Genomic DNA, 14,589 nt, shown 5'->3' on the forward strand with positions numbered 1-14,589 from the left:
GGACTCAAAAGATACTTTTGGAAGTTTTTGTTTTGTTTTAATACAAGGTCTCCCTGAATAATCTAGTTGGCCTTGAACTTGTCATCATCCTACCTCAGACTCTTTTTTTTCAAGTATTCTTGAGTCTGCGTGTTAAAATAGTTAATTTATACTAACTTCGCTAGATGCCAGTGTCAAAGTTATATTGAATTTATAATAATGGACTGGAAATGAAATTTAATTTATAACATTTTTATAAAAAGCAAAATATATTTTAAAACATAACCACTATTTGAATTTAGCAATTTTAAACTTTTTATCTGTACTACTAAATGCTCATACGCATTTCTGCTGGTAGGTTTTGTATCTTTGAGTCTTCTGAGTCTACTTTTTGAATTTGCAAGGTATCCTAAGCTGGCTCAAACTCAAATTTTTGCTGCTTTGGCCTTCCTGGGATTACAGGTACATGAGGTTCATGCTACTTCTTCTTGGATGTACCAGAGAGAGAGAGAGAGAGAGAGAGAGAGAGAGAGACACACACACACACACACACACACACACACACACACACACACACACACAGAGACAGTGTGTGTCTGTCCGTCTCCTGGAGTAAGCATTCTACTCCTTATTTACATTCCTAGCCCTTCTCTCTGTATCTCTCTGTCTGTCTATCTAAATTTTTGTGAGCATGGTGTGTGTCTGTGTGGGTGGCTGGGGGAGGGAGGGTTACTCATGAGACTAGAGAAAGATACTGGGCTTTCTGCTCTATCACTGTCTGCCTTGTTTCCTTGGCCCTGGAGGGAGGTGGTGGCCAACAAGCCTCGGTGATCCCCGTTTCCACCTCCCACAGCACTAGGGTTACGGTGTACATGGCCACCTGGCTTTCTACATGGATGCTGGAATTGGAATTCAGGCCTTAGGATTTTGCAGAAGTGCAAATCAAGTATCAACCTCCTGAACTCTCTTCAGAATCCCTCTTCCTGTCTTAATGTTTTTATTCTTTCATCTAAACCAGAACCATGCATTAATTTTATCCTTTTTTCTCTCTCCTCTTTCATCCCTCCTTCTTCCTTTTTTTCTCATTTCAGCAGCACGGGAATTGAATGTAGGGCATCACACATAGGCAAGTGCTGTAAGTGATGTCCCTCGATCTTTAACAAAGTTTGCTTCAGACAGTGCTGTTAACTAACATCTTGACCCCATACTTGTTTCGTAGCCCAGGCAGGTCTTGAGCTGGGCTCTTGCTGCCTCTGTCTCCTGAACATCTGAGTCTGCTCTCGTTACTCGTTCTCTTAATAATTTGAGGCCCTTTAGTAAATGGAGCTATTTGGTAGGGAGTTAGATATTCAAGTTTGAGTTTGGATAGTGACTCACTTTGGTGTAGTTCGCATTGCTTTGGACTGTATGGTATTCTCTTAGCCCACTTCTGATGTTTAGCCTCAGCCATAGGAATCGGTACTATGAAAGTTCAGGCTCTCCTGAGACTGGGCTCAAGCAGTCTTCCTTTTTTTTTTTTTTTTAAATTTTTATAATTTTTGCCCTCAATGGCTTCTTAACTCTGGAAGGCCTTCTAGATAGAAAGCAAGGTGGTGATAGTAAGGAAGAGTTAGTGCCCATAGAAGCTACGGTTCTGTCCGCACCGAGAGGAGCAGTGGGTAAAAGCTCTTCATCCCATGGGTAGAGAGTTCTGCGCAGCCTTTGGTGTTCTTCTCAGCAGGTTTAAGGAGAACAGGCTCTCCTGTTCATCATATGGAGGACTGTGATAACACATCGTTCTTTATATTGGGATTTGCTCTATTTCTGTATGACTCGTCTTGCTCCTCCAATTAATTCCTCAAAACACCTATTCCTAATCATGTTCAAGCTTCAGCCAGTTTGGGGGACAAGTTGGAACCCAAACAAAGAATGCACTTTGTTATTACTTATATTGTATTTTTCTAGTTTTGAAATTTTTAATTAAATTTCTTCTGACTGATACATAAAAACATACAATTGTACATGTTAATGGAAGAATATAATATTCTGATATGGATACATTGTATAAAACCTTAAATCCGGTTAAATATATCCCCAAGCAAAGTTTCATTACATATGGTAAAAACTTAAAAAAATTTTTCTTCTAGATTCATGAATATTTAGTATTTGAAAAATAGGTAATACTTCAAAGATTGAAATTGAGCAACCACTTGGTAGGTTTGAGTGTATGTAAAAGAGGAATAAGATGTGTGTTTTAAGTTAAGAGGTTGGTATACAAAGGATCCACAAGCAGAGGAGCCTTTGGCATATCCAGGTGCAGTGACAGAACTAGGAAGGATAGATAGTTTTAAGTGAAATGGCAGGAAAAATGTGATTGAAGTTGGCTTAAGAACAGCTGGGGACTACAGAGACGGCTCATGGCAGAGTGCTCAGTGCTGTGGTAGAGAGTGTGAACTCAGTTCCCAGCACCTGCATGGGGAGGCTCGCAGTCCACTGAATTCCAGCTCCTCCCCCCAGGCCTTTACAGGCATGCACAGACGCATAGCACACATGTATATAAACACACATAAATTTTAAAAAGTGCAATGGGAAGAATAAATGAAGACTGCTTTTTATTGTAAGTTAGGAATTAGAAATGTTATGAAGATATATTTTTATTGGTAATTTTTTTCTGCTTTTCATAGAATGTTGGCTCAATTAAGAAACATCAGGGAGATAAATTCAACTCAGTGGTAAGTAGATTTAATTGTATTTTGTTGTTGTTGTTTGTTTGTTTTTGGATTTTTTGGGGGAGGGGCGTTCACTTCTCCAGCCTGGCCATCCTGAAACTCACTCATGTAGATCAGGCTGGCCTCAAACTCAGATACCTGCCTGCTTCTACCAACTGCTGGGACTAACGGCGTGTACCATCATACTTGGCTAGATTTAATTTTTCTTAGCAGCTTTCATTCCAGACTCTTATCTGCAGACCTATGCAGCTTTCAGGTCTATTTTTGTATTGACTCTGTGCCCACTCAGTTGAATTTGAGGACTAATAATCTGGCATGATGGCACATGCTTGTCGTCCTAACTTCTGAGGCTGAGGCAGTAGGCTCACTTGACTCCCAGAGGCCAGCCTGGGGCAGCATGAGACTTTTTCACAAAACAAAGAAGTCAGAAAGAAAAAAAAATCTGAATTTAAAATGATGTTTGAATTGCTCTCTTTGTAGCTTCCGCCCACAAAAGTGTTCCTTTGAATGTGCACTCTTATTTAGCTTCCTATAGCATACCATACATTTAATCTTCTTTTCCTGAATTAACTTTCCTGTTTCATAATTTTGTATTTATTTGCTCTATGAGGAAAATTTTTGGAGAGTTTCAATTTAACAATTACTTTATCTTATAAATTACTTTGCACCTCAAGTTTCCTACATCATATCCAAAATAAATATACTATCTTTTAGATTACATATATTAGGTAATAACATTTCATGCTGCTCATTATATTTCTAAATCTGGAATAGCTTCTGGGAAATGGATTTTTTTTAAAGCTATAGTCATAAAAGTTCTTTCAGACAGTCAAATTATATGTTCAGACATGTTTGTTAATACATGGTATGTGACCTTTCTGGAGTGATAGAGATGTTTTGTAACTGTTTGATCCACTTTGGTATCCCTAGTAGGGAATAAGGAAATAGCATTTTAAATTGCATTTGATTTAACCTTAATATTAAACGTAAATATGTGTGTATCTACCAGCTACCATACTGGGCAGAACAGGTAGCAGGTTTTTAAACAGCCTAACAGTATCAATTTAAATGAAAGGTTTTATATCTGTTTTAGGGATTTTAAAATTTATCTTATTAGTATATAGCTATAAGCTTAATCCCTTTTTAGCAGATAAATTTCTTATTGAATAAACTGTTGATTCTTAAGATTTCTTTGTAGACAAAGATTTCAGATGGGATCTTTCTGGGTGTGTTCTAAGCCAGGGCCAGCCCTGCATGATTGATAAGCAGGCACCTTATCATCGCACAGTACCTTTGGCCTCCGATGAAAGCATCTGACGCTTAACCTACTAGATTAAAAAAAAATCTTTTAAGTAGTATGTAAATAGACCCATTGATACTGGGTTTTGAGGATCTAGTTCAAATGTATATTGCATGCTTTTAGAAAAGACTGCTTGATGAGTCTGTGTAGTTCTAAAAGAGAAGCACTAATGATCATGTTGAAAATCTTTCTTTAATTTCTGGCTGTTGTCTCTAGTTAAGAAACTCTGTTTCTCTATGGAAACAATAGGACATTCTCTAGAAAGTTGTATGAAGTCAAAGGAAACATTTACAAATCTTATCCAAAGAATTTCAGCATAGTGCCTGATGATTGAGTAAAGTCAGTGGAAACAGTGGTACTGGGGAGTACTGACCTGCTTTGACACATTCAAGTATCACAAAGCAGGAAGTAGTACAACGTTTAGTGTAGAGCCTTGCAGAGTCACATTGGATCTTGAGGCAAGAAAAATACAACACAAATTACATCTTTATTCAAGGACTGACATTTTGTTCATAAATTATTTTTTAATAGTTAAAATATTTAAGGTATTTGTCTTTCTTACTGAGTTTTTGATACTTTCTTACGTTTTGTTCCTGAGGTCTTACTGACTTTAAACTCAAGCTTGATGCTGGTTAAAAAGTATTGTTTCTATGCCTAAGGCAAAAATTATATTTATGCACAAAGAGCTACTAACCAGTTGGCAGTCATTCTCATTTTAAAAAATAATTTGTTAGTTTTTAATCTTAGCCTAGTTGGAATTTATACACAAGTTATTAGTGAAATTGGTCTTGTGAACTTTTATTAGTTCAAAGCTGGCCTTTTCTGTTAATTGAAAGACTATTTAAATGAGTGTACTCACATGTAATTTTAAACAATTTAAAACCTGCAAGCTCTTTTAAAAAAACCCATAAGCTAGTATTTGATTGAAACAAAATTATACTTGGAGTAGATGGGAATTTTCATGTAGGAGAATCATAGAAAAGGTAAGTGGTGGTTGATGGATGGTTGAGAAGACCTGAAAATGTCTGCACAGTCAATTCTTATTCAGAAAACACACACAGTAAAGTTCTTAACTAAGAGACAGAACTCTTAAGGCCAGAAATTAGAAATCTTTTATCATTTTTGAGAGCTAAGCAGAGTTCAGAAAGCATGGTTTTGTAAAGACATATGAGTATTTACTTCTTGGATTGTTTTGTCAAGTACTGGAATGCTTGAGTTTAATTTTGAAGTCCAGTGGCTATCTAAATACGGTATTAATTGGCTCCATTGGATATGTGTAATGGTGGGGAGGTCTTGTTTGTCTGCGTGGCATGTTGAGTTGTGTTATGTCAGTGGTAACTTGTTAGAAAAGTTGTTTGTTATTTGCATTTTGATTTGTTTTTATCTACATGCTACAGCATTTAAAAATGACTACAAAACGAAGTTTGTTTGTGCGGTTGGTACCATGTCGCTGTCTACGAGGGGAAGAAGAGACAGTCACTACTCTAGATTATTCTCACTGCAGCTTGGAACAAGTTCCCAAAGAGATTTTCACCTTTGAAAAAACTTTAGAGGAGCTCTATTTAGATGCTAATCAGATTGAAGAGCTTCCAAAGGTATGTTAATACTGTCAAGAATTACATAGATAATGTCTGTGCATAGAAGTTTACATGCTTATATCGGTGTTCCCATTTATTGGTTTAGTCTTTCTGTAAGCACAATTCAAAATGATGCAGATTCTTAAACCTTTGCTCAAGTTAAGTACTTGTGTGAACAACTTAATATTATTTTTATTTGTAGCATATCATAACTGTAAAACAGATAATCAGTATATACAACTTCTGGAGCCATTAGATTTAATTAGACAAAGAAAGCTGAACTTTTACAGTCTTATTGTAATTTCTATTAGTCCTTTACATGCATTGTTATAATTGGGGCTAATTGTCATATCAGTTGCCGCATCATGCTTTTATGGTTCTCTGATTTTTTTTAGAGGTGGAAATCTGCTTTCTTCCGTTTTGTATGGAATTGATTAGGAGAACATGGGTCTCTGAAATTTAGTAACAACTGCCAGGGGAAAGACTGCTGCTCTGAAGTTCTTTCTCAGATTGCCACTTTGTCTATTAATTTATTTTAGAATGCTCTTTTTTCTTTTATTACCTGTATTTGTTTCCTCTTTATTAAAGAGGTACAGCAGCTTTAGATTGTTTATTACGGTCTAGAGCCATCTGAATGGCAGTTTACTTTGTTTTTTTCAAGACAGGATCTCACCTTGTAGACTAGACTGTCATCAAGTCTCAGAGATGTGTCTGCCTTTGACTTCCGAGGTCTGTTGGTGTGCACCACATGCCCTTTGAAGCTGTAAACGGAGACTTGAAATTAACTGGTGGCTTAAAAAACAGGTTAGAGTTTGTACCTAAGGGAGGAAGAGCTCCAGCTGAAGGCTGTCGACCTACACATTGAGTTCTGCATAGGCCTGAGACTTTGTTTCCAAAGCCAACCAACCACAGCCACCAACAAACAGTTTAATCAGGATTCTGCAAAATAAGCTGTAATTTGGACTTTGAGATACTTAGTTATACTAAAAATTTGTTTATCAGAAATTCAAATTTAATTGAATATCCTGTATTTAATCCAGCAACCCTGATTGTAATATAACAGATAATAAACCATGTTGTATATAGACCTTGTTTCATATAGTTTTTTAATATATTTATATGTTTGTGAATGTTTTGGTTGATGGTATTCAAAGGCTTTTAATCCTGATGACCAATACTAAAAGCATTTGAAAGCCTCTGCTGTCCTAGGAGATGAGTTCTTAAAACTTTACTGAAACAGGATCCCACTTTGTAGTCTAGGCTAGCTTCATTGCAATCCTCCTGCCTCAGCTTCCCAGATTTGGGGAACTATAAGTTTGAGCCACTATTCCCATTTTTTTTTTCATGATAATTTTGTGGAGAAGTCTTTAACAGCTATGGAAAAATAGGAAAGGTCACCAGTTACATGGTTGTGAATAATATACTGTGATTGTAGTATACCTTGTAATTTATTGTTCATCTTTATTATGTACTCCAACAAATCTGTTATATTCCATGGCTAGTTCTCTGACAGAATATGGAAAACCTAGTTAGTCATGAATAGAGTCTCAGGCTGGAGGCCTGTACAAGAGACATGCTGACTGTAGTACTGTAAGCAGCTGAACGTGTGGCTACGTCAGACCTAAAAATAATGCATTTTTAAAAGTATGCTCTTAAGTATGGCTTTGTTTTTGGAATAAACGCGATTGAAAGTCAATCTACAGAGCTTACATTATGTAGCAGCCAGGCATCTTATACTTTGACAGCTTCAACAGAGAGCATAGGCATGCATAGCTTATATACTTAATCTCACTGTGTGCGATTTTCCCAGGCTAGAAGTATAAGTCATGCTAAGTGATTCAGGGTTATTCAGACTCACAGTAACATAGCCAGAACAATGTAAGACCTCTCCCAGTGTTAATGCAGGCCTCACAGTGTTAATTTAGCTTTCATATGGATATATTTATTGTATAAAAAAAGTAATTCATGAAATACCTAAAGATAGTCAAAATCCTTTTTCTTTTTTTCCCTAGCAACTTTTTAATTGTCAGTCTCTACATAAACTAAGTTTGCCAGACAATGATTTAACAACATTACCAGCATCCATTGCAAATCTTATTAATCTCAGGGAACTGGATGTCAGCAAAAATGGTAAGTCCTCCAAATTCTTGTCCTTGGAGACATATTTCATTATTAGGATTTCTGTTTTCCAAATGTTTAAAACTCAGATGTGTAGTATATTAGCTTTATCTAGAATCTATTATACATAAATACAAAAACATTTTTCCCATTTCAAAAGTTTTATAATGTAGTAAAATTTAGTGTCATAGCCTTGGCTTAGAACTTATTTATAAATATAAAGTCTATGATACTTCAAAACAGGTTAAAAATAAGTAGGTTTTAAGTAAATCATTTAGTCCATATTGTGCAATGGGCCTCTCAGATTTATTCCTCATAACTGAAAGCTTATACCCAGATCAACGTCTTAATCTTCCTCCTTCTATCACCTTTCCTGGCTTCTGCTAACTAACATTTTACTTTCTGCTTCTGTGAGTTTGTCCCTTTAAGTTCAGTAATGAGCTCATGGGTTGTTTATCCTATTGTTCCTGATCTTTTGTACTTAACATGATGTCCTTTAGGTTTATCCATGCTATTAGAAATGACTAGGGCTCGTCTTTTATTATTAATCTTTGTGTGTGTACTGATTAAAAGTTTTAATTTTTATTTAAGTAATTTATTCAGATTACATCTCAGTTGTTATTCCCTCACTTGTATCCTCTCGTTCCCCCTCCCGCCCTCTTTCATCCTATTCCCCTCCCCTAGGTCTGTGACAGAAAGGGACCTTGTCCCCTACTATAAGATCACAGCCTGGCAGGTCTCTTCCTGGTAACCTGCTTACTCTTCCTCTGAGTGTCACTAATCTTGTCTTTTTTTTTTTTAAAGATTTATTTATTTTATTTATTGCATATGAGTGTTTTATCTGCAGAAGAGGGCATCAGATCACATTATAGATGTTTGTGAGCCACCATGTGGTTGCTAGGAATTGAACTCAGGACCTCTGGAAGAGCAGGCGACACTCTTAACCACTGAGCCATCTCTCCAGCCCCACTAATCTCATCTTTTAAAATGAACATTTCACTGTACAGATGTACTTTGTTTCCTTTGTTAGCTCATTTATTCATGGAAGTTTAGGTTGATTCCACATCTTAGCTCTTGTGAATAATACTGCAGTGAGCACAGAAGAGAAAATCAATGTTCTCTTTCCTCCAGAAGTCCTGTGGCTTACACACATTTCCTCCCACTAAGACAGCTGTACTTCCTCTCTGTCCATTGCTTGTTTGCTTGTGCACAGCTTTCTAGTCTTACGTAACTGGTTTAGTTTTGTATTTGTCTATCTTTTTGGTGCCACATTTTAAGTAAAGTATTGTCTAGGCTTCCTCTGCTTCTTCAGAAGTAGTTTTGCAGTATCTGGTTTGGTGCTTTGTATCCTTTGGTCTACACAGGGACATCTGCTTTCTCCAGTCCCATCGAAGAGACCCCATCCCCCTTCCTTTTGATGTGTCCTTGGTGCCTTTCTTGAAGTCGGCTGACTGTACATATGTGGATTTATTTCTGGTCCTCTGTTCTATTCCATTGGCAGTCACCTGTTATATCAGGACCATATTCTTTCATTATCAGAGCTTGCAAATAAAATTTGAAGTTAAATGGTGTGAGGCCCATAGCTTTGTTCTTTAAAGATTACTGTTGCTTTAGAGTCTTTTGTAATTCTGTGTTAGGATTATTTTCTTTTATTCTTTTGAAAAATGTCACTAGAATTTTGATAGTTCATTGGATCAACTGGTCACTGGGTGGTTTGGACAATCCTGTTCCTTCTAATCTTGAAACACGTTTTTTCCCCCATTTATTTACAGTTTGGTTTCTTTCATCAGAACTTTGTTGTTTTCAATGTAGTTTTGTTGTTGTTGTTGTTAGCTATTACAAATGGGATTGCTTTAAAAGAAAAATTTTTGATAGATTATTGTTAGCATATAGAAGTGTAACTGAGTTCTAAATGTTCCATTTTAATGTAGATCGCTTTCATTTCTGTTGCCTGATTGCTCTAGTTAGGACTTATTACAGCTACCAGTAGTTTATTGACCACATATATACAACTTCCTCTAAGAAATATATCACAGGCAATTTTGTTATATTGAACATTATAGAATATGGTCTTTAAAAATATTTTTAATTATTTTGAAGTTATATACTTTTCTCCCTCCAGCCCCTCCCATGTAACACCCCCCCCTTTCAAATTCATGGCCTCTTTTTCCTGACTGTTCTTACATAAATATAAATACAGCTTTCATAGCCTATTTGTTATTTGTATGTATTCGACTTCAGGGCTGGCCATTTAGTATTGGATAACCAATTGGGGCGGGGTGCTTTTCCATGAGGAACGGTTTCTCCTAGTTGCTTGTAGGCTGCACATTTGATCGTGTACGGTGTGTGTGTGTGTGTGTGTGTGTGTGTGTTAGGGGATTGAGACACAGTCTCCTTACATAGCCCTGGCTGTCCTGGCACTGACTATGTAGACCAGAGTAGCCCCAAACTCAAAGAGATCTGGCTTCAAGCTCACAGATGTTCTCCTTCGAGATCCATGACTTATCTAACCCTGGCTACTTGGCTGCCTTTCCATTATCAGGCATGATTTCCCTCTTGTTGAGCGGGTCTTAAGTCCAGTGAGAGTCCATACCAGGATAGGAATGCCATTACTGCACCCTTAAGGTTATCTGCCATGTTGGCTGTTTATATGGTCTCTTGATCTAATCAAGCAATGGTAAACATGGGGTGTATGGGAATGCTACTTGGATTATAATACAGTAAACGTTTTCTTAGTAAGTAGGAGGGAGTTCTGTGCTAAGTTTTTCACTGCTTTGACAAGATACCTGAGAAAATAATGCCATAAGTAGCGAAAATTTATATTGGCTCAGTTATACAGTTTGAGAAGTACATGCTTTCGTGCCTCAGTGCTTTCAGCTGGTGTGGCACAGTGTATCATAGCAGGAACATGATTGGGAATCCGATCATCCCAGATTGCAGCAAGCAAACAGAGAACGGAGGGCTCCTGCAGGCTAGAAGAAGAGAGCATCAGATCACATTGAAGATGGTTGTGAGCCACCATGTGGTTGCTGGGAAATGAACTCAGGACCTCTGGAAGAGCAGTCAGTGCCCTTAACCTCTAACCATCTCTCAAGAACAAACAAACAAACACAAACAAACACAAACACAACCCCCTACTTTTATTCTTATTTTGTGTGACATTATTTTGAAGTTATAAAAAGCTGTCAAATTGTTTTTGCATTTGAAAGATTTTGCTTCTGCATCCTACTAATGAGGCATATATAGGTTCCTAAATAATAAATTATTAACAAATAAGGAATTTTGTTAATACTTAGCATAGAAATTTAAAAATTTTTAAATGTTCAGAAAGAGGGAGAGAAGAAAAAGTAAGCTTTTGAAAATTTTTAAATGAAGTATATATTTTATAATTACAAAAAAGAACGAATCACATGAGAATAACTTTTTAATGTCCTAACCTGAAATAAGACTTTCAGGAAACACTAAATAAATAGTTTCAGAATACTACTTTTCAACATTTGGAAACAAATCCTACCAAATTAGTACAGCACATCCTCAGACAGTACATAGTAATCATATCCCATTGCCCTAGTGCCAAGGTCACTTACTCTTTGTTTTGATATGAGCATGGGGATGTAGACTTTCTTTGTACTGATTCTCATAAGCTTACTGTGCTTCGTTCTAGGATGAATTAAAATAGTCATGTTCACTTGTATTAACAAATAACAGTTAACTTTTGCAAGTAACTATTTACCTGTACCCCCCAAAAAAACCTTTAAGGTAAAAATATGCATATGCATTTATTTATGAAATACAAGCTATATAAAACATTCCATATGTAGTCCATATGAATAGTCCCTATAAGGCATTTAGGTTGCAAGTTATAGCAAAAATGATTACCTTGACACTTTTACATTATTGCACTGTCTTAAATAATAAATCCACTTTAAGGCTTTGATGCAGTCATTCACCTTAGGTTTAGGTGAGATTTCTAGTGGTTAGTGTTCTGCAGTATAGCAAGGAAGTTTTAGCTGGGTGTTAGTTACTGTTTTCGTGGTGAGGAGACATCATCATAAGGCAGCTTATCAAAGAAAGCATTTAATTGGGCGTTTGCTTACACTTTTAGAGAGTCGGACCATGCTGATCATGTTGAGGAATATGGAGGTATGTAGGCAGGCAGGGCTCTGGACCAGTAGCTGCGAGCTTTACATCCTGGTCCTCAGGCAGCAGGGAGAGAGAACAACACTGGGCATTCAGTGGACTTTTAAAATCATAAAGCCCACCCCTAGTGACACATCTCCTCCAAAAAACCCTCACCTTGCAGTTCTTCCTCTAAACTGGGCCAATCATTCAAACATATGATGTGCCTGTGGGGGTCATTCTCATCCAGTCCATCATAGGCTGTGAAGATAATATCTGTTTTTAAGAATAGATGAGTCAGTAAAGTGCTTGCTGCACAAACATGCAGCTGTGTTCCGTCCCCAGCGCCTGGTACTGTGGTGTGAGCCTGTAGTTCCAACCCGGGAGAGGTCCAGACAGGGGGATAGCTGCTGATCACTGACTAGCAAACCTAGAGGCAAGCTCCAGGTCCCAGAGGGAAACTTTGTCTAAACAAAACAAAGCAAGACACAGGGCAATACACAGCCATACTCACACCCAGAATGGAGGACTATTTACTCTTTGCTATAAAATCAGTTAACTCCATGGACCAAACTTTAGTGTTCCCTCTTTTTAGAAAACGTGTTTTAAATACTTTATAGTTTTTGTTGGATTGGATTCATTCTTAAGGATATCTTGGGAAAATTTTTCCTTTGCATTAAAAATTTCATACTCAGGGCTGGAATGATGGTGCAACAGTTAAGAATAATAACTGCAGCTGGATGTGGTGGCGCACGCCTTTAATCCCAGCACTTGGGAGGCAGAGGCAGGCGGATCGCTGTGAGTTCGAGGCCAGCCTGGTCTACAAAGCGAGTCCAGGACAGCCAAGGCTACACAGAGAAGCCCTGTATCAAAAAAAAAAAAAAGAAAGAAAGAAAGAAAGAAAGAAAAGAAAAAAAAAAGAATAATAACTGCTCTTAGAAAAGACCTGAGTACAGTTTCTAGCATCCATCTGGTTGTTCACAACCGTCCATAGTTCCAAATTCAGGGGCTTTGATGCTCCTATCTTCTTGGGCACCAGGCACACATGGTACACATACTTAAATGCAGGCAAAAAACTCATATATATAAAATAACCTATAAGGAAAATTTAAAAATCCATCGGACTTGAAGAGATACTCATGGATTCACCAGTTGTTAGCTACCCTTTATTTCTTGTGTATATATATTTAAATTTATCCAGAAAAAATATTTATATTTGTTCCTTATATAAAATTTATTTCTCTGAATCTATACATTTAAGTTGTAGACACCATGAGTTTAATCTCAAATGCTGGGATATGCATCTCCTGATAATATAACTGTAAAATCAGTATCTCTCAGAAGGTTGGCATCCTGCTGTTCATAGTGCCCGCTTTCACTTGCTTAGCCTTTTCTTTCTGTCCTTTCTGCTGAAAGCTCCTAGTACTTAGTAGTTGTGTCTCATTAAATGTCTTCTAAAACCTGAACCTAGATTTCATGATACTAATTTTGAACAGACTTGGACAATCGTTTTTTGGTTTGTGATGTTTTCCAGAGTTTGATTTACGTTAAATAAATGTCTGCTATGTGAAAAATTTAAAGAATGAAGTGAGGAAGTTTTTTTTGTTTTTTTGTTTTTTTCTGGTTTTTCTTATAAAGCCAAGTGTTACTTGATAAATTCCAGAGTAAATGAACTTCATTTGTTCATATCACATCTTTACATATGTTGGTAGATAATTCAAACCAAAGTATTGGAATTTTGGGATTTACTTGATTTTTAGAATTCATAAAATCTCCACTTCCATCACAAAGGTTTGCAACTTTTGGTCTTTTAACAGAGAGATCTCAAAAAGTGTTAGGAAGTGTTCTGGAAATGTAGCTCAGTTATAGAGTGCTTCCTTAGCATGTGCAGGGCCTTTGGGTCAGGTCCTGAGCACTCAGTCCGATGGCTTGTATTCAGCACTGAAGCGTCATTCCTTAGTGTCCTACACTTTGATAGAGCATAAAGGCTGATGTGGTGATGCAGTCATGGCAGGCTAGTAGCCTGTTGAATCTGTCTTCAGTTGTAGCAGTTTTTTTTTTGTTGGTTTTGTTTTGATTTTTATTTTAACTTTTATTTTATTATACATGTATAAAACAAACTACATAGCAGGGAGAGCCATGTGACAATCATGAGAATAATGAGTTCTATACACGTTACATTCATAGTGAATTAGCCATCTGCATTCGTCCCATTTGAAGTAAGTGTCTTTCCTGTCTTGTTGGGTCTAATCTTCGAATGAAATTCAATATCTGTCCTATCTAAACTCTAATAGCTTAACTTCTTTAACTTAATCAAAGATGATCTTGACCCCTAATCAACTAAGCTTGGTTGTAAAACACTTGCTTAAGTGGTTCTTTGAATTCATGAGTAATTTTGGGATTTAGAGAAACATTTCAAGTAATTAAAATATTAAGATAAGTGTTTAAATAGTATTCTTCTTTGAAAATTGACACTAATACTAACAATAAACTCTTGTAAGTTATGTTAATTAAAAAATTAAATTGACCTGTTATTCCTTTTCTGTTTGATTACTCTTATTTCCTTGTATTTTATTCATTCTTTATATTGTCTTTTTTTTAACTTCATTTTAAAAATATATTTAATTGTATATTTATTTTGAGACAGGGTCTTTAGTATAGCTCCAACTGGCCTGAATCTGACCATTTAGACCAGGATAACTTCAAGCATGTGGCAGCCCTACCTCTCCCTCTTGAGGTTAGGGCCACAGGTGTCTGGCATCATTCCTAGCCATCTCGTTTGCATCCT

At 36.7% G+C, this 14,589-nt stretch overlaps 1 protein-coding gene and 1 long non-coding RNA gene across 6 annotated transcripts in view; one reads left to right on the top strand and one right to left on the bottom strand.

Annotated features, from left to right (window-relative positions):
- Positions 1-14,589, top strand: part of ERBIN (erbb2 interacting protein) — a 99,413-nt gene that overhangs the window by 23,015 nt on the left and 61,809 nt on the right. For all 5 annotated transcript variants that reach the window (XM_084800747.1, XM_084800750.1, XM_084800746.1 and 2 more), the window contains 3 exons: positions 2,643-2,690; positions 5,385-5,582; positions 7,577-7,694. In XM_084800747.1, the coding sequence (XP_084656873.1) occupies positions 5,394-5,582; positions 7,577-7,694 (307 nt within the window). In that variant the 5' untranslated portion in view covers positions 2,643-2,690; positions 5,385-5,393. Of the gene's footprint in view, positions 1-2,642; positions 2,691-5,384; positions 5,583-7,576; positions 7,695-14,589 lie in introns of those variants that run through there.
- The window catches only part of LOC311608324, a 53,126-nt gene that overhangs the window by 22,116 nt on the left and 16,421 nt on the right, over positions 1-14,589 (bottom strand). The gene's annotated exons all lie outside the window — the stretch shown is intronic.

The sequence above is a fragment of the Acomys minous genome (assembly GCF_964271855.1).
Source record: "Acomys minous genome assembly, chromosome: 11".
Lineage (NCBI taxonomy): Eukaryota > Metazoa > Chordata > Mammalia > Rodentia > Muridae > Acomys > Acomys minous.